General features: G+C 44.8%; 1 protein-coding gene and 1 pseudogene across 2 annotated transcripts in view; both read left to right on the top strand.

Moving 5' to 3' along the window:
* Positions 1-3,116: 3,116 nt before the first annotated feature.
* Positions 3,117-3,551, top strand: LOC147733428 (membrane protein FAM174A pseudogene; annotated as a pseudogene).
* Positions 3,552-7,215: 3,664 nt separating this feature from the next.
* Positions 7,216-25,002, top strand: part of ANKDD1A (ankyrin repeat and death domain containing 1A) — a 392,066-nt gene continuing 374,279 nt past the window's right edge. The window contains exon 1 of one of the 2 annotated variants that reach the window (XM_086958048.1): positions 7,216-7,431. In XM_086958048.1, coding sequence (XP_086814174.1) covers positions 7,398-7,431 — 34 coding nt within the window. In that variant the 5' untranslated portion in view covers positions 7,216-7,397. The remainder of the gene's footprint in view (positions 7,432-25,002) is intronic. The other variant, XM_086958049.1, reaches the window with a different exon arrangement.

Raw genomic sequence — 25,002 nt, 5'->3', positions numbered from 1 at the left:
GGCAGAGTTGCTGGTCCTTTTGTTCATTGTTCCATGCACAAGTTCGAGGGGCATTCTATGTTGATAAAGTTCTTCCAACGGGGTTTTTGTATCATGTGCGCTATTTGAAACCTTCAGTACTTGCTTATATTGGTGTTTTTTACCTACATTAGTGGACATGTGCTCATTTGTCACTATTTAGACAACTTTTGGTTCATTGGTGTTCAGAACTCAGGGCAGTGCCAAAGGCTTTACAGAATTCAGACTATGGCTCAGGAGCTCGGTGTGCCGTTGGCACCTGACAAAACAGAAGGTCCTAGTACACAATTGACTTTTTTGGGAATCGAAATTGCCACTGAGGAATTGGTCGCACGATTACCAGCGGAGAAAGTGAAGGAGATTTCAGAATTGTGTCTTTGGTGGTCGAAGGACGTCAACTAGCACTCAAGAAGGTGCAAAAATTGTTGGGCTACCTAAACTTCGCTTGTAGGGTGGTCAGGGCTGGGAGAACCTTTTGTAGGTGGTCGGAAATGTCCATGTCAGGAGAAATTCCACAGGCTGGCTCCTGGGGCAGAATCCGACAAGACTCAGAACTCACAGTGTGTCTGGGCCTGGGGAGATTGAGAATTGTAGATTTGGTAGAGAATTCAGTTGCAGCCTCTATAAGAAAAACTATCAGCAAGCCTTAAATGAGTACTTAGTTATGGCAGCACATTCGACACAAATGAGAGGATGGTGGATGAGGACCAGTTTTTATTAGGTTTTGGTTACCCCTGATAGATAAATGTTTTTTCCATCATTATTACTTCTGGCAAATTAGATGGTATTCCATTTAATGGGCAGTTAAGGTGGGGGACGGACCCAGTGGGGGGTATTAGTGAAAAGGTTTCTTAGAGGTTTAAACAGAGAACAGGCTGGTAGCAAACTGTTGCGTCAGCCGGTGACATTTGAGTTGCTGCAGAGGATGCTGTTGCAGCTGCCTTCTTGCTGTTATAATGAGTTTGAGTGTGGCAAGTTTTGGTTATGTTCTTATGGTTGTTTTTTTTGGGGGGGGGGTATTTAGAGCACCAGTGTTCCTAGGCTTACACATTAGAGCGGGCATACGCAGTGATGACGTTTTTGCAGAAGGTCAAAGGCTGAGAATTTGGTTGAGGGCTTCTCAGTCGGTCCAAGTGGGCAGGGGAAGAATGGGTTTTTCTTGAATAGGAGTGTGGTGGGGTTCATGCTGTCCTGTGGGGGAATGGAAAGTTTTTTCGGGTTGTAGTTTTCTCACACCAGGATGCCTATTTTTTTGTCATGGACAGGGGCAACTGATTTCCATTGCTCCATTGTTGGCAGTGATGAGGAGGGCGCTCATTAGTTTAGGTGAGAATCAGCTACGTTTTGGTACACACTCCTTCCGGATTGGGGCAGCAACGGAGGCTGCAAGTTTAGGGTGGTCTTGGTCAGACATTCGTAGGTTTGGGAGATGGGCGTTCAATTGTTGCGAAAAATATGTTAGGGCATAATTTTCAGAGAACCATTTGTTCTCTTGTTAATGTTTGTTTTTCTACCCAGGTCAGATTCAGAGGTTTGTAAGTTTGAACAAGACAACGTGGTTTGTAGGACACTCCTTCGAAAAGTGGGCTGCTGTTTACGCTGAGCAACAGATTTGTGGGAGATCACTGGGACTTATAAATGTTAGCCATGAGGTGGTATGGCAGGGTAAAAGGGGAATGCTTTGGGGGGGGGTTTGTTTTCTTTGTTGGGTCTGATGTGTTCTATGGGGGGTCTTTCGGATTTGCTTGTCATTCACCTCGGTGTACATGATCTAGTCGACATATCTGGCCTGTCTCTAATAGAGTTAATGAACTTGGATCTGACAGTCATCAAGTCTAACTGGGATGGCACCACGGTGATTTGGACAGCATGCATACCGCAGCAACATTGGAGAGGAGCAATAAACCACAAAGCTCTGGAGAAGGCGGGTAGAAAGCTTAATAGAGTCATGAGACTCTTTTGTGGGGGCATTGGAGTTAAAGTTTTAGCTCATCCTAACATACTAAGCACTGGGGGCATCTTTTTGTGCGGGTGGGGAACATTTGTCACAGATGGTGACAAGCTTTATGACTGGAATTGAGAGACTGGATCGCACATATGGAAGGGAAATATATGGTGCTCTAACAGAATGTCCTGAATTTTTTCTCATGGGTGGAGCAGGAAAACTCTTCAGTTTTCCTGGATGCCGGATTTTCTCTGGGGGGCGGGCAGTCTTGAGCGGGATTGTCCATCCTCAAAGTGGGGAGGTGGGGTACACAGTCACGTGGTAAGGAAAGGAAAATGAAGGAGATATATCAACAGGAGTCAGTTCTTCTGGGTTTTCTTTGGTCAACTTTGTTGGGGTAATGTTTTTGTAAGATATGCTAAGTTAAAGTTGGGATTTGCTTTATCAGATAATTGGCAAGATGTTTTTGAGAAGGTATACTTTGCACCTGTCTTAATAAAGTGGCCTTTTTTGCTAAATAAAGAAGTGTGGAGCGTGAGTTATTGCGTGAGTGGGGACCCAGGGGGAGCTGGGCGTGAGCCGGTCTCCCCCTGGGTTGTTTCGCGTAATGGAGTGGGCCACCCAGATGCAGGGATAGGGTTAATCGGCGAGGCAGCAGGCGCGGGGGCCAAAGGTTATTTATATGCGTCTGGCAGGCGGGAAAATCACTGTGCCCGAGGGAGGCGAGAGGCAGAGGGTTTCAGTTTTGTCCCACCCACCCTTCCCCCTTTTTAGGTTGAGCCTTCGCAGCGTATGCGCTGCAAAGGAAAACGACCTTTTCCGAGCGCTTAGGCTTTTAAGCCAAGCACATGCACGTGTTGCCATTGCCTTCAATGGCAATGCGTGCTCATCAGGAGATCCACTTGCGCGAGCGCGTGGCGCATCTGGTCGCAATTATCGCTCCCGCGAGAGAATCCCTCCCCCCCCTTACTGTTGCGTCACAGATCATGTCTCGCTAGGTGTAGCAACAACTGGAGGAGTCCATGGCAGCCACAAAGGAGCTGCGCGAAGTTCCGGAGTCTAGTGTGATGGCCGGTGCTCATTCTGAGCACATAAGACCCCGACTGCGTCCCTCCTGACAGCTTCTTCACCCGTTGTGCCCGAGCGCAGGAGGATGCGTCCAGTCCTCCCATTCGAGGCCGTTCTAATCTTCTCCCTGGCAGGCTTGGTGTGGGCCGCCCCCCGAAAGAGAAAACCTCTCAGCCGACCGCTTCTCCCGCGGCTAGCAGCGGGGCCTGTGTGGCCAGTACCCCTGCCGCTGCCACTAAGAACAGCAGCAAGCCCCCACTGACCTGAGCGCCGCCACGGAGAAGCTGTGCCCTGAGCACCGGCCTATGGCCCAGAGAGCGTTGTCTGTGCTTGTGGGAGTCAGCGCTGCTGTTATCTTTTTCGTGATAAGCACCATACGGACTAGAAAGCGAGGCAAAAAGACAAAGGGGTATGGTGTTTTGAATACCAACATTGATAACATGGAATTAACACCTTTAGAGCAAGATGGCGACGATGATAATACCACATTATTTGATGCCAATCACCCACGAAGTTAAATTAGTGCCTTTTGATGGAAAATCTGAGCAACCGGACATCATGAAGTGAAGACTGTGCTTGCAAACTGTGAAGTTAACTGAAGTTAATATATCAGTTGGACAGGGACATCCATATTTAATTGCCACGGAAATCATTTTTCTCAACCTGTAACATACCAATATCTAGTGACATATAATGCTAAGCCAATAAAGTTCTTTGACTTACATTAAAGACTATATTGGTTAAGCACACAGAGCCTACAGACATATCCTGTGCTGGTCACTGCAGGAAACCTCACATTTTATTGTAACTTTTAGAAGAGATATGCCCGGAAGTAATATCCCACAAAGAACTTATTACAATTTTTTATTTGTTTACTGTACTGGATTTTTGATTTTTTTGCAGTATACTATTAACACCACTTCTATACACTGTCTGATTTCAGTAGTACTTCTGTGTTATACACATATTTTTGTTCCAATAGTGTATGGAACACTGAGAAAAAGCTTACTTTCATAATATTGTGATGCCATTCAGATGTTGGTGATTTGCCAATTGTGTCAGCCACCATTTTAAGTACTGAGACCTGGGAGCGTAGCAGTTAGGAGTTTATTGTCCCCGCCCACCCTCCCTGGGCTTTTGGGTTTTTCAGGAGGTTTTTAGTCCGGGTTTTGTTTTTATTTAGGGAGGCGGTGTTGGGACAGGTGCACAGGGGGGTGGTATATGTAAGTTGTCGCTTGGAACAGGTGCTGGCGGAGTTGTTTTTGATGTTGGCCAAGTTTGGCTGGAGTTCGGTACTTTATCGTTAAGTTTGGGGAGTTGGGGAACGGGAGCGGGGAAAGGGTAACTAGTTTGGGGGTTACATTAAAGGGTAGTTAGTTACAGTTGCAAGTAGGCAAATAGGACTGTAGGTCTTGGGAGGTTTTGGAGTTAGGATGTAGGGGATAAAATTGGATACGATTATGATGTAATTGAGTTATATATTTGTGTATTACAAGGTGGGGGGTTTTATCATGTGGGGATCGTAGGGGTGGGGGGAGAAAAACAAAAGTGGTCAGGTAACTCGATGTTTAGAGAGGTTTTCGTTTTCTAAGGCGCTTTGCTAGTTTTAATAAAATGTGATGTGCACCTGTTTCAATAAAGCGGCCTTTTACACACACAAAATGGTAGTCGGTCGTGCTTGCCCCCCTTCTTCCCTCCCAAAGTAATGGGAATACTGGACTTATTTCTGACTATTGGTAAAAACTAGGCACAGGCGAAATTTAAATCACAGCACTGCAATTTCAGGAATTGACATGAAATTCCCAAAATTACGCCAGGTCACACAATTATGCTGCAGTGTGCAACACAATTATAGCGAGGGTGCGTAAAAACAATGAGAACAACCAGTTGTTTGACAATTGTGTACTGCGCTGGAATCATTTTGTGCTAAAAATAAAGCGTTAAATGACGGCCCCCTATTTTGTGTAATTAAGTGCAATATCACATCATTTTCTTGCAAATCTGTGTAATTACACAAAAGCAACAACTTCGTCCTGGTTTTATGAGTGTTAGGATAAGGTATAGGTGAGTCACAAACAGTGCTTGGCACAAAGCTCCGCCCCTCCGACGACCTGCCCCTCCACTCACACAGTGAAAATGTCGAGAAGTTAGAGGTCTGAATAAGCTAAATGTGTCTCTTGCGAGGCTGCTATTAGTATTTGCAGAGCCTTGGACCCGATCATAGAAACTGCCAAGAGGAGGCTAATTTGCACTGGAGTGACACCATATTATGCACTGTGAAGGGCTGCTATTTCGCTTTATTTATTTTTCATGGCTGTCAGTGCCAGTCAGCCACAGCAGAAATCATGCTCTTCGTTGATAAAATGCAAATATTGATTTTTCCTGCTGATGAACAGCAACAGTGGCAAAAAGAAAAGGATCGAAATAGCATCTCCCTGAAAAATGCAAAATAGTGCTAAATGCCTTCGCAGTGCAAATAGACACCACTCAGGCATATATTTGTAGTGACCATGCAGTGGCAACGATTGAAGATACAATTCAATGACATTTGAACGCATTCACTTGTCTCATGGCACAGGCTGTATATGCAAGAGAGGAAGGTTCCACCTGGAAGGATTTTAATAAATCTTTTCTTTTTATTTAGTTTTTACATATCAAAATGTTTAACTTTTTCTTCATCTTTTTTTAAACACACCCCTGACAAATATACTTCATAAACACTTCTACTCTTTTTCAGCACTCTCCCATTTTTCTCACACTCAAACTTTCTTCAGGCTCTCTTTGCATTAATTCGCCACACAACATACACACACCCTATATTTTTCTATTTGGCTCCTTATCTATAAAACAAGCCATAGTTCACAAGGTTAAACAAACTCTGAATATTTGAACAATTCAAACACTGTTTTAAATTCTTACGGCTAAGAACATAAAATGGTCCATTTGATATGTGAAAACTAAATAAAAAGAAAAGATTTATTTCAGACAGAAAAATAAGTCCATGGTATATATTGTTGGACTTTCAGTATGACCACTTTCAAAAAAGAGTTGAAATAAGTTACCAGTATTGGCATCTGGTAAGTTGGTTTGTTATTTGAGGCTTGTTTAATATGTTACAATTTTTTCAGGTGTTAATTTGTAGTCAGCCTTGGTTACTGCCAGAGGTGTCCTAATTTTTCTGCCACGATAAGACAGGTTTAGTTTAGCTTTTAGAACCAGTAGGCGGATTTTTTCTGGGGGGTGGGCAGTCTTGAGCGGGATTGTCCATCCTCAAAGGGGAAGGTGGGGTACACAGTCACGTGGTAAGGAAAGGAAAATTAAGGGGATATAGCAACAGGAGTCAGTTCTTCTGGGTTTGCTTTGGTCAACTTTGTAGGGGTTATGTTTTTGTAAGATATGCTAAGTTAAAGTTGGGGATTTGCTTTATCAGATAATTGGCAAGATGTTTTTGAGAAGATATACTTTGCACCTGTCTTAATAAAGTGGTCTTTTTTGATAAATAAAGAAGTGTGGAGCTTGAGTTATTGCGCGACTGTATCAAAACAACCAGTGCGAGTGTTAACAGCGATACAGTAATTACAATATTTTAGAACAGGAAAGTGGAAGATATCGGAAAACATTGAGGGGACGTATTTTCCCTATTAACTTTTAGAGAAACAGAGGCAATTTGATGCGGGCGACAAATAAAATAAAGAACTTTTTGGCTACATAAATCTGGATTCTCCTGGCGGAATCGGGGCTATTGGCATATATGCCTAATGTTATTGTAATAGACGCCACAGATTCGCTTTTTACAGACTTCAAGACAATATAAGCACTATGACTAGCTTATGAAATGGTATACTATGCTTTCCATTACCACATCTGGTCATGCATCTGGCAACAGAGGAGATGCGCACCGTTTTCCCCTTCAAACCACCCCGTTACCCCGTAAAAATGAATGATTCGACAATTGTTTTACAAAGCAGCATGGCACCCAATGGCTGGCACATTCTAGGAACAAAGCTCGTTCCCTATCTTCGTACTGTGACTCTCGTGCTCCGAAACGCTAAGACAGCTCAGCAGCATTCACCTTAGGAAAACGTCACCGCCATACAAATAAATAAATAAAGCCTGACGCTAAGATGGCCGCCCAGGGAGTCCGGCCCTGCCTACATGCGCGGTCACGTTCTGGGTTTAACAGAGACTGGAGAAGGGGCGCGCGCTCCAGCTGGGAACTGTCAGAGTAGCCGAAGGAGCTGCGGAGGTTGGTGGTGGCAAGAGCTGAGGCTCGCACGTAAAGGGAGCCGGGGCTCGGACCTGCTGTTCCAGGGAGGTGCGGGATGAGGAGACGGCGACACTCCTGAGGGGCACTGCAGCGGCAGGGATGGAGGATGACCTGGTGTCGGAGGATGACATCTGTGAGTGCCCAGGAGGGTGATGGAGATAGTCATTAGGCACAGTAAGGGGAGGGGAGGAGAGGGGAGTTGTTCAAGCTAGTCATATTCACCAAATAGACACATACGCGATAATTTGTGGACACTGTTAAAATGAACCTTCTGCTCTGAAAACATGCCTTTATTTTCATAGGTAATACGTAAAATTTGAGAATTTGTCATTCTGCAGATGCATACTTTTTCTCTAAGATGAAAAATATTAGTAACATTTTTCACGTGTTTTAAATTGATGAATAGAGTGTGTAAGAACATTTACAGAATCTTTGTATTTTGTATGTATAAATGTATGATTTTCTCATCAAATTCGCAGAGCTTAAAGAATTCAATGGAAATCACCACACGAGATCTGGAAATATACATGTGCCATGTTTATTTAATGTACAATATCCTTAAATGCCGTTACTAATTTTTGCTTCTATTTTTTACGGCACATGTGCCGTTTGTACTGGTTTATAGACTTATACAGGCAAGTTGGGCACTAATTATAATAGTCATATTTATAAATGAACATTCGGCTGCATTTCTCTTATGTATAAAACTACATAGGTAGCTATAAATGCCGCTTTTATGTAAAGAACCTTAACCCATTTACTGCTAGAAATGGAATTATTTGAGGTTTTATTTGTATATCGAAATTATTATTGGCCCAGCTGGTTGCTATGTTTATAGCAGCGGATCATAAACTACCAGCTGGTGGCACCCAAAGTTTTTTTTTAATTTATTTTTTTACTTTAGCCTTTTGGACCTTGCTGATGGTGTCGCTACAGCTCCCAGGAGAGGGCAGTCATACCTGCAACTTCTCTTTTTGTAGTTTAGCGTGCAGCATTCATCAGCCCGTGTCACTGATTGGGTGGTGGCAGCTTTTAATATCGCATGTAATTGTTTACATTGAGATACAAGGGTAGTAGGGAATAAGCATCCCTACTAGGCACTTTCTGGAATTAAATCTTAAAAGCAATCCCCATTTAACGCTATATGACATACTATGGCATACAAAATGTCCCAGGTCGCCCTTGTTTGAATGTGTGTCCATGCAGCTTGCTGACGTATACAACTTGGGTGTTCAGGTAAATCATGTTAGAGGTCACCTATTGTGATTCTGCCAAGTAGGAATATAGTATAAACCCCTTGATGCATAGTGCTCACTTAAACTGTTTGGATTACTCCTTGTTTTGGATTTTCTGTGTTTACGGTCTCTTGAATTGGCTCTAATGTGGCATGATAGTACTGTGGAAATTAAAAGATGTTTCCCAGATTTACTGTTAAATATCTTCCTGATCACACCATCCCATTACAGTTACTATTTTTATGATCTGTACTGTTTCTGATAACTTATGGACATTGTTCTATTAAAGAAGATAAATCATGTAATCTTGTTAGTGGCACCTTCGTACGAAAGTGTTGGTCATTTAGGGCATGGTGAATTCGTCATTTATCTTCAGTTCTTATTATGCTATACATATTCAAATTATAGTACAAAATGTGGACTATAAAACAATAGTCAGCAATTCAATTGAAACTTAATGACAGGTCACTGTGAGAAAATAGTCTTTTAAACTTTATAAAAAAATAAGGATGGGTGACTCGTCCCTTGATTGTCACATTAGTCCATAAACTATGTACAAGTTAAACCTTTGATACCGTAGAAATCAGGAGAGCTGCCATGGCTAAATCCAAGAGCAGATGGAGGATATGGAACTGAGATAGTGCAAGATATTATTCCATAAACTCAATATTTTGTCAGAGCTGTAGCTTTCAGATATGGGATGATCGTAACAAAACCCAGCAGATCTCCCCACTACTTCTCTTTCCAACCATGAATGCTCAGGTCCAAAACCGTTAAACGACAACTCATTTCAATAACCAGCTTAGTAGAATATGATCATGAGAAATACCATAAAGGGACCTGCTAAGTTGCTTAAAGCTTCCAGCTTACTAAAAATCATAATCTTAGCGCCTGTCTCTCAGACCTCTTTTTCCACCAACCTACTAAGCGCTGTGTCCCATAACATGATAACCATACTTTGGTGGTCATCACACATGACAAGGAAACACCTAACAAATAGGATAAAAAGCAAAGGCAACACCATCCAGCACGCGCATCCTACCTGGCACAGCTTTCTGCCCTTACAGACAAGTGCTTCAGTGTCCCAAATAGGGGTAATACGAGTTAAATAACATGCTGTAATACTTTGTGGTGACTCTTAACTGCCAATAAAGAAAAAAAAGAAATAAAAATACTGCAATACAATATAAATACATCGATTCCTTGAGAGTCAAGCCTTGTGTATTGTGTTGTACTGCAGCATTTATATAGAACTTACTATCCCTTTGTGGGTTGCTGAACTGCTTGCCTACATGGGTAGCATGGTACTCTGTGTAGGGTGTGTGGTTGGAAGGATGCTGTCTTGGTTCCGATCCTATCTGGAAAGTGTTTCCATTTAGTGCACGACGACCAACGAGGTGCGGTTATTGTGTTATGGGATGCAGCGCGCAGCAGTGTGGTGGTTGATGAAGTGTGCGAGACAGACGTGCAGTTTTATGGTTTACAGTATGCTGGTAGCTTTGAACAGCTCTGCAGGTCCCTCTATGATATTTCTTATGGTATGTGCTTAGCGGGATACTGCACTGGGTGGTCCAATCTAAGATTTAATGCATAGTTGTAGTCCTGAGCTAGCATAGTTGGAGAGAGAGATAGAAGTGGAGATATCTGTTGGGATGGGCATTTTTATTATCATCACATATATGTGAGATGTGAAGAAGCGGTCAGATTGTATAGATATTTGGGACCTGTAATGGTGGACTATATTAAAGTGCCCCAAAATGTCCAGTAATGGGTGACGGATCTCTTCAGTTATTCCATAACTTTTCGTTTGGTGATGTTGTCCCAAGGTTATTTTCGTTTTATGTCGGCGAGAGAATGCGAGTCCGAGTGGAGGAAGTCCATCGACTGACCTTGCATTACGTGTTAAGGTATTTTCTGCGACTCACAAAATAGTCTTCCAGAAAACCCCGGGCGTTCTTGAGAAAGAATCAACATTATGGACCTAAACGGAAGTTCATATGTGAGATCCCTTCCATCGGTAAACATGAAGCTGGAGAGTTGAGGCAGCTCTGACGTCCAATGATCTTGAACTGAGTTTAGAAAAAAAGAAAGTCACTAGACCCTAGAGCCCCAAAATATTTTTATTAATTCCCTTGCTACCTCCCGTTCTTTTCCTTTATTCCACTTCTCAAAAGAAAGTCACCAGGTCCCAAAATATTTTTATTAATTCCCTTGCTACCTCCCGTTCTTTTCCTTTATTCCACTTCTCAAAAGAAAGTCAACAGGCCCCAAAATATTTTTATTAATTCCCTTGCTACCTCCCGTTCTTTTCCTTTATTCCACTTCTCAAAAGAAAGTCACCAGGTCCCAAAATATTTTTATTAATTCCTTTGCTCCCTCCCGCTCTTTTTCTTTATTTCTCATATCGCTTCCCCTGATCTCTTTATTTCTAGCACTTTAAGAGAAAAAATGCCAGCCATTTATTAATCTTTTGAGATACATACAGTCCCTGTCGTGTATGCGTTGGTCAGGTGTAACCTGCCGATGCCATAAATCTGTTCACTCCATCCATTGTGTGCTACAGAGATATTTGCTTGCGCTCTCTCTTCCGGTGTTTGTAGAGATATTTCCACCGCACGTCCAGAGTTCTGGAAACAACCTGAATTTCCCCTTCGATGAAAAAGCTGTTTTCTGCAGGCCACGCAACACAGACAATACACCCGGAAAGACAAGCCTGCTCTGTGTGACACACGGAAACACCGGAAAAGACAGCACAGCTCCCCAAGGAAGAAACGTATTTCCTGGTTACCACCAGCACAATAACAGGGCATTTTTTTAGCTGGAGTTTCCTGTTCAACAATCTTGTGAAAATCTTGTTCTGAATAGTACATTACTTTTCGGTTTGCACAATGTGCTTTTCTACAGACCATATTTTCAGAAGTCCTTTGATCGTGAAGTTGATATATCATGTTAATTTCCTCATTATTTTCTAGGTACGATAACGTATAGATGGCATGACTTTCTTTTGTTATTCTCATACCGACAATGCCTGGAAGGGATTTACAGAATATAAACACATACATCTCGAATTACTCCAGTAATGAACTACTAACTTGTTACGGCAAGTGAAACATGAAACATTAATTGTAAAACGCAGAGACAAAGGCAAACTCTACATTATAATATACACATCACAGAGACGATTTTTTAACGATTATAATTAAGATTCAGTTGATAATATACATTTTCATCATGTAGCACTTACCTTTTATCTTCAACGCTTCAAGCAGGTGTTCAAAACCATCTATCTTAAGGCACTGTGCTCCCTCTAACACTTGGGTACTCGCAAACTTTCTCTCGGGGACCAAATTTACAGTGTGTTTTGTGTCTAAGGGCCGCACCGGTGGAGGCGGGGGTCCGTGGGGGAGAGCGGGGCTCGAGCAACAAAAAAAACTGTGACCATGAGGTTGATCACAGGTCCCTGCAGCGGACGCCTTCGTTCACTGAGCCACCAGACCCGGAATACACACATCTCTCTCTCTCTCTCGTTCTTTCTCTGTCTTTCTCTCTCTCTGTCTCCCTCCCTCTCTCTCTCCCTCTCCCTCTGTCTCCCTCTGTCTCACTCACTCTGACTGTCTCACTCACTCACTCTGACTGTCTTACTCCCTCTCTCCCTCTGTCTCACTCACTCTGACTATTTCACTCTCTCTCTGTCTCCCTCCCTCTCTGTTTCCCTTTCCCTCTCTCTGTTCCCCTCTCCCTCTCTCTGTTTCCCTCTCCCTCACTCTGTTTCCCTCTCCCTCACTCTATTTCCCTCTCCCTCTCTCTCCTTCCCTCCCCCTCCATCCCTCTATCTCCCTCTCTCTCCTTCCCTCTCCCTCCTTCCAGCTGTCTCCCTCTCTCTCCTACCCCCTCCCTCCTTCCCTCTGTCTCCCTCACTCTGAGGTCTCCCTCACTCTGAGGTGGTCTCCCTCACTCTGAGGTCTCCCACACTCGCTCTGTCTCCCACACTCGCTCTGTCTCCCTCCCTCGCTCTGTCTCCCTCCCTCGCTCTGTCTCCCCTCGCTTTGTCTCCCCTCGCTCTGTCTCCCTCGCTCTCCTTCTGTCTGCCTCTGTCTCCCTCCCTCCGCCTCTGCTCGCTCTCCCTCGCTTTCCCTCTGTCTGCCTCTGTCTCCCTCGCTCTCCCTCTGTCTGCCTCTGTCTCCCTCCCTCGCTCTCCCTCGCTCTCCCTCTGTCTGCCTCCCTCGCTCTCCCTCTGTCTGCCTCTGTCTCCCTCCCTCGCTCTGCCTCTGTCTGCCTCTGTCTCCCTCCCTCGGCCTCTGTCTCCCTCCCTCGCTCTCACTCTGTCTCCCTCCCTCGCTCTCCCTCCGCCTGCCTCTGTCTCCCTCCCTCGCTCTCACTCGCTTTCCTCGCTCTCACTCACTCGCTCTCCCTCACTCTCCCTCTGTCTGTCTCTGTCTCCCTCCCTCGCTCTCCCTCTGTCTGCCTCTGTCTCCCTCCCTTGCTCTCCCTTGTTCTCCCTCGCTCTCCCTCTGTCTGCCTCTGCCTCTGTCTCCCTCCCTCGCTCTCCCTCTGTCTGCCTCTGTCTCCCTCCCCTCGGCCTCTGTCTCCCTCCCTCGCTCTCCCTGGCTTCCCTCTGTGTCCCTCCCTCGCTCGCCTTCTGTCTGCCTCCCTCTCTCTCCCTCTCTCTCCCTCGCTCTCCCTCACTCTCCCTCTGTCTGCCTCTGTCTCCCTCCCTCCCTCTCCCTCTGTCTGCCTCTGTCTCCCTCCCTCGCTCTCTCTCTGTCTGCCTCTGTCTCCCTCCCTTGCTCTCCCTTGCTCTCCCTCGCTCGCCCTTGCTCTCCCTCGCTTTCCCTTTGTCTGCCTCTGTCTCCCTCCATCGCTCTCCCTCTGTCTGCCTCTGTCTCCCTCCCTTGCTCTCCCTCGCTCTCCCTCTGTCTGCCTCTGTCTCCCTCCCTCGCTCTCCCTCTGTCTGCCTCCCTCGCTCTCCCTCTGTCTGCCTCTGTCTCCCTCCCTCCCTCTGCCTCTGTCTGCCTCTGTCTCCCTCCCTCGCTCTCACTCTGTCTCCCTCCCTCGCTCTCACTCTGTCTCCCTCCCTCGCTCTCACTCTGTCTCCCTCCCTCGCTCTCACTCTGTCTCCCTCCCTCGCTCTCCCTCCGCCTGCCTCTGTCTCCCTCCCTCGCTCTCCCTCACTTTCCACGCTCTCACTCGCTCTCCCTCACCCTCCCTCTGTCTGTCTCTGTCTCCCTCCCTCGCTCTCCCTCTGTCTGCCTCCCTTGCTCTCCCTTGCTCTCCCTTGCTCTCCCTTGCTCTCCCTCGCTCTCCCTCGCTCTCCCTCTGTCTGCCTCTGTCTCCCTCCCTCGCTCTCCCTCTGTCTGCCTCTGTCTCCCTCCCCTCGGCCTCTGTCTCCCTCGCTCTCCCTGGCTCTCCCTGGCTTCCCTCTGTGTCCCTCCCTCGCTCGCTCTCTGTCTGCCTCCCTCTCTCTCCCTCGCTCTCCCTCGCTCTCCCTCTGTCTGCCTCTGTCTCCCTCCCTCCCTCTCCCTCTGTCTGCCTCTGTCTCCCTCCCTCGCTCTCCCTCTGTCTGCCTCTGTCTCCCTCCCTTGCTCTCCCTTGCTCTCCCTTGCTCTCCCTCGCTTTCCCTTTGTCTGCCTCTGTCTCCCTCCATCGCTCTCCCTCTGTCTGGCTCTGTCTCCCTCCCTTGCTCTCCCTCGCTCTCCCTCTGTCTCCCTCTCTTGCTCTCCCTCGCTCTCCCTCTGTCTGCCTCTGTATCCATCCCTTGCTCTCCCTTGCTCTCCCTCTGTCTGACTCTCTTGCTCTCCCTTTCTCTCCCTCGCTCTCCCTCTGTCTGCCTCTGCCTCCCTCGATCTCCCTCTGTCTGCCTCTGTCTCCCTCCCTCGCTCTCCCTCTGTCTGCCTGTCTCCCTCCCTTGCTCTCCCTTGCTCTCCCTCTTTCTGCCTCCCTTTCCCTCCCTCCCTCTCCCTCTGTCACCCTCTTCTTCTCACCCTGCCTGTGTGCGCCCGGGCTGAGACAGCTTCCGAGCACACCCGAGCACTTTGCAGCTCTTTAAAAGACCATTTGCATGTTAATGAGGCTTTGTTCACCTCTTGGTGCCCCTGCAGCCCCACTTTGACTATGGCAGGGAATCGTCCGGCCCCCACAGAGCAGCAGAGTCTCTGAGTCGCGTGTTTTCTGACACTCTTTAAAAAAAAAAATAATGAAAACACGGGTACAATGTCTGCACGGTCCGCGGGCCACCAGAGAAGGCTTGCTGGGCCGCTGGCGGCCCGCGGGCCGTACTATGAGTACCCGTGCTCTAACACAACCCGGTCAGGCTGAGACCAGTGTCTCAAAGATGCTCAATGATCATAGACAATTTTCTCCCTGCTTGGCACTCGCAACTGTGATCTAATTGTCATATTCGTGTTGCTTAACCAATCAATCAGGGATTTATAGAGTGCACTACTCACCCGTGAGGGTCTCTAGGCGCTGGGGGGGGGGGGGGGGGGGGGGGGTTAGCTTCGTGGTCATTCGAAGAGTCAGGTCTTGAGGTCCTTTCTGAATAGGTGTCTTGCTTCGTCTGATGCTGAGAGGGAGTTCGTTCCAGGTCTTGGTCGTGATGTAGGAGAAGGATCTGTCACCCTTTCTGATTCTGTGGAAGTGGGGGACCCTGGCTAGGTGGGCGGATCTGAGGTTTCTCTTGTCCTTGTACTTTAATTTTTACCTGGTGAGACTGTATCACCTGCGGTAAAGATGGCTTGGAGGAAATAAACCTCATGGTAGTTCTCTTTGGAGTATCAAGACCTAGTCTGGCTCACCCCAGAGAAGCCAGACTGATTGCACGCTAGAGCCGAAGAAATGTGCTTTAACCAACCTAGACTGAGGAGGACAACTTTGGTTAGGACGAGTGTATTGCAGAGGCCACCTTTGTTCCTGCAACTTGTCTTGAAGTCCTTCCATTCTCATCATCTGTCCAAAGCTACCTTCCTCAATCTGTTCTGTGCTTAGGTTTCCACAAGGCTCCCTCTCTTCTAGAAACCTTAGTGGTGATTTGATCAGGACACAGGCAGAAAAGTCAATCTCCACACGGTAGCCTTTGACTGAGCAGTACACTTGCCTTCTTCCTTATTTTATGTGGCCAAAATATTTCGGATTGTGAGGTGGAGCCTTGGGATTGAGGTTGAAATGCATTCTTCAGGTTACAGTGCAAGACAGATTCCTGGTCTTGGGAGTCAGGCGGAGCCCTGGAACGGTAGTAACATGAAGCCCAGGGGGAGTAGGATTAAAAGAGCACCTGGTGGTTGGGATGAGATGGGTTTTGAATGGTGAGTGGGAAATGTGGTGTACAGGTATAGGTTGAGATAGGCTCTGTGGCTGGTGGTGAGACGAGCACTAGAGCTTGGAAACTGATATGAATCCCTCGGAGTGAGATTACTTTTGAAGCCTTTTGGGATTGAGCCATGGGCATAAGGGAGTTGGATAACTTCCTCTGCATAGGGGGGTGTGCTGGATCCCTGGGGTCACTTGCTCGAGGTTAACCCTGGAACTGGATGGTAAGCTGAAACCTTGGTGTGTGCGGGTGAACCTTGATCACATGAGGTGAGATGAAATAACCATCTCTTGTGAGGTGAGTTGTGCGGACAGGAAGGAGATAAACCATAGGTGCTGAAATGCGTGACAGCAAAGCAACACCAGCAGCGGCTCTGCCTGCAAGGTGTCTGGTGGTTGTGCTTTTGCATCGGAGTGAGCCTGTGGGGCTTCTCCGTTTGTTTTGCATTCTCCAGGGGGGAGTCATCCAGCGTTTGGTAAACCGGTTTGTTTGCTGTAGGTCTGTAGTTTATACTTGCAATACTCTGCTGAACTCAGAACATATACGTATGTGATTTGTATACTGTCAATGCATGTTTGCGGTTGTAGGTGAACACCGTGAACCCACTCTCTCATAGCAAGGAGCCAGCGCTTGCCACAGGTTCATGAGCCTGAATGGAGTTGTCGCGCGCTCCGACGCCTCTCTAGGGTTGTGATTGTCACCCTTAAGTTAACCTTCGGGTTACTATAGCGCTGAGCGAGCTCGCAGCCTGGCTGCTTGTGCTGGAGTCCAATCACGCGGCAGGTTCTTCCAGGTCATGACGCTTTTGTCTAAACCGGTAACCAAGAGCCTCTCGTGCCTTTTGTTGTCGGTTTGACAATGAGGAAGCGTGCCAGGAATGGAAAGATTGTTCCACGTGTTTATTGGATGAGGTAACTTCAATTAACCGTCAAAGATGGGGGGAGGGGCGGGGGGGTGGGGGGGTGATGCGCTATTAGAGAACCACCTAGGTCGAAAGACTGGGGAGGAATAAAATGTGCCGCTTTGCTTCGTAGCACTTTACTCGCTGCTGTTCAAGGATTTCTAGCAGCCACTGCCCATTTTTGCTTAAAAGTTGGTTTGCCAAACAAATCATTGAGCAAAATTGCTACCAATATATTAAAATGCTTCCAGGCATAGGATACTAAATTAGTACTCTTCTATACCTCTTACGAATTATTTAAGAAACTTTAGGCTGAGTGATAGTGATCGTAAATAAACAATTGAGCAGGGACAAAACACAGCCCAGGGGGCCACATCCCTTTAGTTTAGGAGGACTCTACCCAGCCTAAGGCCATTAAACATCTGTGAGCTGTTGGGTTCAAGGTCTCCTCTTCACATTGATGGAGATGATAGAGAAGGGGCCCTATAATGATGCGTTATGCAACTGCCATTGAGGCCTCCTGTGTTGATGTAGCATTGAGCCTACTGCAGCTAGTTTCAGTCCTGTTTGTCAGTTCCCATTCCCAAGTATGTGTTGGGTTACAGGGTGGAATGTCGCATCGTATTGATTGTTGTGTTACTCTCTCTCCAAAGCTGTTTAGTGGCTTCCGATATACAGAGCTGGCACTGATTTTCTGTGGGAATTCCCAGCAGGGTGGTATGCTTCTGCAGCCCTAGGAAAATGGTAGGGTATTCCCTGATGGATGGACTCGACCTTGGTACCCCTGACCTTCAGGGATAAATGGGTGCATAACAGAATTCAAAGCCAACTTAAAAGTGCTTCTCCGCATTCATCAGTCTCTCATTGTCCACCCTAGCATATACAAATAGTAGGTGTCCAAAAGCTGTGGCACAAGGAAAAGGGTCAATGGAAGTAAAATAAAAGAATGTACACTGAATATAATAAGAAACAAGTCTGACATTTTCCTTCCTAAGATGGTGCTCTTCCACTTCTTGAGAAAAACCTCAGTGTATAGAGTTCTGTTGGGATTACCCACCCAATACATTTTGATGCTATATTTTATAAGCATAATTGATTAACCACTACAATATGGAGAAGTTATGATTAGAGTAGAGGAAACATTTAAATGTGGGTCCAATGACAAGAGATTTTGTTGCACCAATTTGGAGAAGTTTAAAGGTAGGCTGTTGTGGTTTTTGAGGGCAACCTCATCGAAGTCAGATAGAGTTTACTGTGGATGAGTTGCGAAATAGCAGATTAAACACCTTTTAGTAGTGTCCTATTGAACAAGAGGTTTGCAGCACAACACACTGTAGGAGATTTCCCTTCCAATAACTGAGCCTCTGTCCAGCCTCTTTAAATTTACCATGTTTGACTAATAATAGGTCTGGAAAGTGGTGTGCTCGCTGCCATCATTGGGCATATCGAGGCCCTGCCCGATCTCTGGTGATAGAACATGCCAAAGGTCCTTCATCCATGAACCCGTAAAAGTTTAAGACAAGAGCTTGAGTCTTATTTGATTTTTTTCCCTACATCATTGCTTTCTGTAAGTACATTAATCACCTTGTTTATCTCAGTGGCTCTGATGTTGTCTTTGTTCCACGTGTATTATATGTACATATCACAAAGCCCTAATTACATTGTAAAAATAGAAGCGCGTTGCTGCATGTAAACACTTTACCAATGAAACGTGCTATTTCTGTGTTAAGGAGCGTAAGTGTCAGGTCCCTGCAGCCAGCACCGCAGGAATGGGCCTGTCTAGCTGCTTTTGCTGTAAGTAGATAGGTATCTCACCTGAAAATAGGCCTGGGTCTGGGCACTGCACAACTGCCAGTGTATGTGTATATGGTAGGTGTAGGGATCTTTAACCCAACGTAATTTATTTAGATGTGTACTACTTGTTGTTCTTATCCGTCTGACCTTTTTTCCTTCTCCCAGGAAGCTGGATGTGAATAGGATCAGAAGGACATTCCACTCAATAATTGATTAAGAGAAGTGAACTCTGCTTAAGGTCGCAGATGGATCCACCAAGGCACCTTTAGAGGTTGATGGTGGACGACCAACAATCATGAGTGCAAGGTGTGTGTAGTGTTGAGTGAAGGAGAGTCGTAGAGAGCGTGGCAGTGAGCAGGCTGTTTTCACACACAGGGGAAGGAGGCTAGTGAATAGGATGAGGGCAGAGGAAGAGAACCATTTTGTGTGAGCAAGTGATTGCACTGATGTTAAGCATTTACTGGACTAACCCACATACATTAGTTAAGTCTTACAATCATGCTGAAAGCGCCACCCTGAAGAGGTTATACATTCCAATTGATCAGGAGGCCCGGTAGAGATATGGTATCCCTTTCAGTGAGTGTTGTCTCAATTTATTTGAATTTCTGTCAAAGACAATATACTACTCTAGTGTCTTGGAAAGAATTCAGCCTGATACCACAGAATGTACCACTTCAGTAAACATGGTGGCAGCGGATCAGTTATTACAGGCTGACCATGCAGTGAGGAGGATTGTATAGCAGCTCATGCCAGAACACGTGAACCCCCAGTTGAGCTGAATTATTGAAGTTAAACTTCTTGCCTGGCGATACAGGAGTGGCAATGGGATAAGAGCAAGTCGTACAGACTTGCGGGACACTGATGTGATCACTTAATGCAAGACCTTGAGTTTGCACACTTCTTCATACCTGTTACTCTGACTCGGAGTAGCAGTGAAGCTGGCAAGGGCGGACAATTGTTGGCAAAATTGCCCATAAGAAAAATTAGTAGCAGAAATGGACAATAGAGATGACTCTTTTCTTTTCCTCCAGTCACTCGACTTGCAGAGATGACTAAGAAAACAATGAGGGCTCATTAGAGAACAGCAGAGTGGCCCTCTCCTGAGATGAACCTTTGATAATGGGCACATTGCAGAAGATGTAGTCTAGAGTTTATGCGGCAAATTGAAGGGAAGATATTTGCTCTCAAAAGGGTATTTCGGGAGTTAAAGGCAGGGCTGTGGAAGTAGAGCACAAGGTGGATAATCATATGACCCACTTCAAATCTGTTGTGAGATAGCTAGAGAATAATGCATGCAGAGCCCAGAGATTTAAGGAGTCTGCAGTCCTTGCAATTTTGCAATCAAATTCGAGTTCTTAAAAACAAGTCTGAGGAAATGCTGATTCAGAGGGTGGTGCAGCCCCTACTGCTGGAGTATGATGACAAAGATTCAATATTTCGTGAGTGAACTGGCTGATCATGTAGAACGACTGCCCTGGTAACTGCTTTAATAATTTCCCAGACCCTACGCAATGGTCCTTCTCGAGGAGAGAGGGATATAGGTATATTGTGGAGCTAAGTGATGTGAGTGTACATTGTGGTGATTAAAGTGGCTGCTAAAAAACTACAGTGCAGGAACTACAAGCCTATATCAAATAGTTACTGTTCCATATAATGAAAGAATTGATTTAGCTCTCAGCCAGGTTGAAAGTCAGAGAAGATGGCAAAAGTTTTGTGTTCACAGAGGCAGTTCACGACTATTTAGGACAAGGAAGAGTCAATAAACCAATCAAGGGGACTTGAATGATCTAGCTGCTGGGTATGTGAGGTTTGAGACTGATCACTGATGAGGCACTTTAATTTATTTTCCATGCAACGGCTAGAAAGGATATAGATTTGATTTAGATTTGCTCCCTTCCTGTTTTTATTTTATATTCTACAGACGCCTGTCTAGGGTCGTTTAGTACAGATGTTCACAGAATGGTCCCCCATGCAGTCCTGGTCCTGCTTTATGAGGACGATATGGACCTTATAGCTTTAACTGCCAATGGCCTTCAGAATCTTTTAAGGTCTTTACAATTTTATGGCAAAACTAAACATTAAGGTGAACCAGCAAAACTCATTTATAATGACTTGTAGGTCTAAAGTACTATCATGTTATGATTTTAATTTTAAGTAATCAATCATAAATAAAGTGTACTTACTTACACACCGCTGACATGAGGAAACTACTGTTTTTGAATTTAGTTTTTCTTGCTTTCGCCTCCGTCCACTTGTTCCCCCTCACACCCTCATCACACTGTCCCGCATTTTCTGCCTCACCACTCCACTCGCTCAGTCAGTGTTCCAGCACCGTACCAACCCCCTCATACTCCAATCTATCATTTTTTTTAAATTGTTTTAATTATGAAATGTATTAGCTGCATACTGCTTGCTATTTGATACTCACTCTTTTCTTTTGGCACTCCAACATATACTTTCTTTTTAAATTTAACATTTGAAAATTGCTTTTAGCCTTCTTGAAACTGTAAATTAAACAATAAAAAAATGGCTGCATGTGCATCAAAACATTTACGCTCCCAGCCATTTTGGAATTCTTTTTGTTTGAGAAAAATCCTCCTATTATGGCCACCCATACACGTGCAGGCATGTTCACACACCAGTGACCCCTTTAAAAAACACGTTTCTCAAAGACAAAGCATTCCAATATTTGTTTCTGTGCAACTATCTTTTTTTACTTTTGGGCAAAACAAATAAAGTCAATAACTAAGCACTTGCATTTTTAAAGAAAATACCTGTTGGCTTTGCCTATGGATGTTCTGTTTTTTGGTGGGAGGCTTCAAGTTGATTACACTAAATGCAGGTATTACATTATGATACTTCTAATATAAAAGTTTATATTGAGGTCTTTGTTGCCGTTTGACCTGACAGAGTCTTCTGTGTTGCACCGAGGCTTTTTTTATGCAGCGTATATTCGGCTGAGCATTCTCTGATAAAAATATTTATACCATAAGAGTTCATATTTTGGCATAGGACTGTACTTCATCACTGACACATATTTTGTCTTCTGGGAAGCCTGGTCTTTACAGTTGGTAATCTTGCCTGCCTCATACCTTGACAAATATGTAACCTGAAACATCGGATTCGGTCTAACTAGAATAGCCTATTGTTGTAACAGAATGTCTAGGCAGGAGCATGTAAGAGCCTAGGTGCATTGTTTATGGTACCCACATTCTCCAAGAATAGTTGCTTCCAAGAATTGTTGCTCATGTAGTGATATAGGGATGGCACTTCAACGTCAATCTTTTGTCACTTCTGCAGGCATCTGCCACTGTTGTATTCGTCACACAGTTGGACCATTGTTCTACACAGAAGGATACAGTAAGTGTATGGAGATGCAACAAAAGGTTTAGATATAAGGAGATCTATTTGACATCAAGTGCATGTTTGCTTACAAGACAGTTCTTCTCAGCTCCAGGATATGGAGCAAGGAGACATCTGCAAAGTCTCATCCCTTGTTCACAGTGTCATAGGAATCTGTCTATACATTACTGGTGAGGCTTAAATTGTCAGAAACCAGTCCTGGGTTGCTTGTGTCCCTTTCTGGAGGAAACCTGGTGTGTCAATTCGAGCTGGGCTGTTCCTAATGGAGCAGGACCAGGGCTGATTTGCATAAGGCTGGTCAGTGTCTAGAGTGGTCTGGTGGGCAAAACATTATGGACTGAATGCAGCCCAGGTAATTACCAGTGGCTAAGATTGATTCATTTATTCAACCCATCACCTTTTTGTTTACCTAAGTCACATTTTTGCACCGGGGGGACATCCATTAAGGGCCCAGTCCGCAGACACTCTAAAGATTTGTTTCTGTCCTTCTTCCAGTGTGATGTTTCTCTGAAGTTTGCAGCAGAGGAAATTTGCCTGCTCTGTATGGATACCTTTATGAACGTTTCTGAAAGGTTCCTCCTCGTAGGCAAGACTGATCGTTTATATACACTGTCTATAGTTATTTCCGATCGGCAAGGTTATTAGGGATTAAGCACGGGTTGTCTGCAGAACTGTTCAGTGTATTATAAGAATTTCAATGTATTCTATTGGCTGTATAGTGGAAGGCACTAATTCACTTCAGCACTACTGATAGTATATACATTGTATGAACCAACATGAAACTGTTGGTCTGTAATGGACATAAAATATTGGATAGTAATTCCAAGATGCATATATTTTAATGGTTTCACCTTCCCTAATTATAAAGCATGTATGCATGTAAGTTTTCTTGTTGATACTTGGATATCTACATATTGGAAAGACTGCTGTTCAGCGTCCTTCAAACCTCTTAGTATAGCTTATGCATAAGTGATTAGTTAGATTGTGTTCTAAAATCTTCATGGTTTGCAGTTATTGTCTTCCAACATGTACTGCTGGGCATTTATCAAGCGTGTAAGAATTCGGAGTCTTGAAGACAATTGCTTCTACTTGATTTGTTGTGAAACAGTGCATAGAGAATCCATATAATCCAGGACAAATGGATGTGATCCAGCGTTTAGCGTCATCCCTTCTTTTGGCTCAAGCTGTCTCCACTTAATGGAAGACAAAATAGTAGTGCGCCCCAGCTGTTTGCAGTTCCCGGCCTTGCTGCTGATTTTCCAATACAGTTGTGTGGTATCACCTTCTGTGATTATCTGTCCTGTTCTCTTTTAAATGGTGTCTCCCTAACTTCACATTTATATTGATGCTTACTTCTAGAATCTGTTTTTGATTAAATGGGACAGAAGCTGTTGGCCTGGCTGTAGCTGATGAATAAATCCTTAGCTCAATCAAATGTGCATTAACGAAGATGTTCCAATTTGTTGCTTAGAGCCTTTGCTCTTTTGTTAGTTGTGATTTTCCCTTCTTTAGTGTATCCTATAAATAAACGTGAGTTCTCATGGGCACGTTTTTAACTGATCTGTCCTAAAACATCACCTAGTTTAACTTACAACAGATTTTTGAATACGCCCGAGAGAGGTTCAATATTGACTTTGCCTTGAAAGCTAGGTGTTGGTTTAATATTGACTTTGTCTTAAAAGCTAGGTGTTGTAAATTGTTTCCTAGCCTTTGAACCATTTTGTCTACATAAATATAGATAGATGCATGTTTGTGTAGTTGTGTACCCTCTGTAATCATGTTTAGGGAAATGTTTAAAACATTTGCTATATTTGTGCAGTAAAGTAAGAAAGCTGCCTGCTGCCTTCTGTCCCTGTTTAATGAAACTAGAGTGACCTCCTTTCTTCTGTACCCGCTCATTGAAACTAGAAAGGTTGTATGCTTCTCAAGGATTCAAGGCTGAAGCAAGAGAATGACACTGTTTTCATCTGGATAGGCAAGGACAGTCCTTCACTAACAAGAAGTCTTGGGCTCTAGTAGCATGCTACTTAGTTTAAAAAAGCTGCATCAAGAGGTATAAATGCAGGTCATAGGTTTTACAATGTCAGTATTGTTGAATTGAGTGCTGCTCTTCGAAAAGTATGTCCAAGTGTCCATTGTTTGATCCTGTCATCATTTATCCTGAATTTGTCTATCCACCCAGCTTTTTTAAAAATTATTTTTATTAAACAACGAAAATTCGACATTTCCAATCACAATTCGATGGTGTAAATCTCATTTCGCAGTTATATTCATACATATCACCGTTGTACAATATAATACATGGTACAATAGTGTGACAATCGTTATAGCGTAACTGGATCTTCTAAAGAGGGGATAATTGGAGGGACACATATATTATCACAATAGTTATTCCACTTGCTCCATATGTCAGTCCATTTTTTGGGACATCCCCTAGCAACATATATAGTTTTTTCCCTTAGCATACACCATTCCATATCAGCTTTCAACGCAGCCACTTTTGGCAGCGTCCCGCCCCCCACAGTCTAGCCAGGTTCCTTTTGGCTACCATCAGCCCCAGTGTAACACATATTTAGTCTTTTCGACTTAAATCAGTAGGTTCCCAGACATTCAAAAGACATCTTTTAGCCTCATTTCCTATCTCTAGTCCAAACACCTCTCTGAAACAGTCATGTACCCCCTTCCAGTATTTCTGGATGTACACGCATTCCCACAAGATATGTATAAATGTACCAGTCTGACCACATTGCCTTCTGCACATGTCCTCATCTGCCATGCCCATGCTGACAAGCCGAGACCCAGGGATGTAAATTCTATGGAGGATCTTCGATTGTACCAGTCGCAGCCTTGAGGAGATTGCTACTTCTCGCGTGGAGGCCACTGCCTCTTGCCACTCCTCATCGTCAAGCTCCAACCCATCTCTCCCCCAGTGCTCCCGGATCAGTTTGAGAGGATCCAGTGCATTATTAACCAACTTCTTATATGTCAGGGACACCTCTTTCGTTGTAGTTACCCATCGAGCAACCTATCTTCCAACGGTGAGGACTCTGGGGGGGACACTCCCTTCCGCAAATGCGATGTTAGTGGGTGTCTCACCTGTAAATA

The sequence above is a fragment of the Lissotriton vulgaris genome, chromosome 2_1, assembly GCF_964263255.1.
Source record: "Lissotriton vulgaris chromosome 2_1, aLisVul1.2, whole genome shotgun sequence".
Classification (NCBI taxonomy): domain Eukaryota; kingdom Metazoa; phylum Chordata; class Amphibia; order Caudata; family Salamandridae; genus Lissotriton; species Lissotriton vulgaris.
The sequence above is the reverse complement of the archived record's forward strand: the minus strand, read 5'-3'. Positions and strand labels throughout refer to the sequence as shown.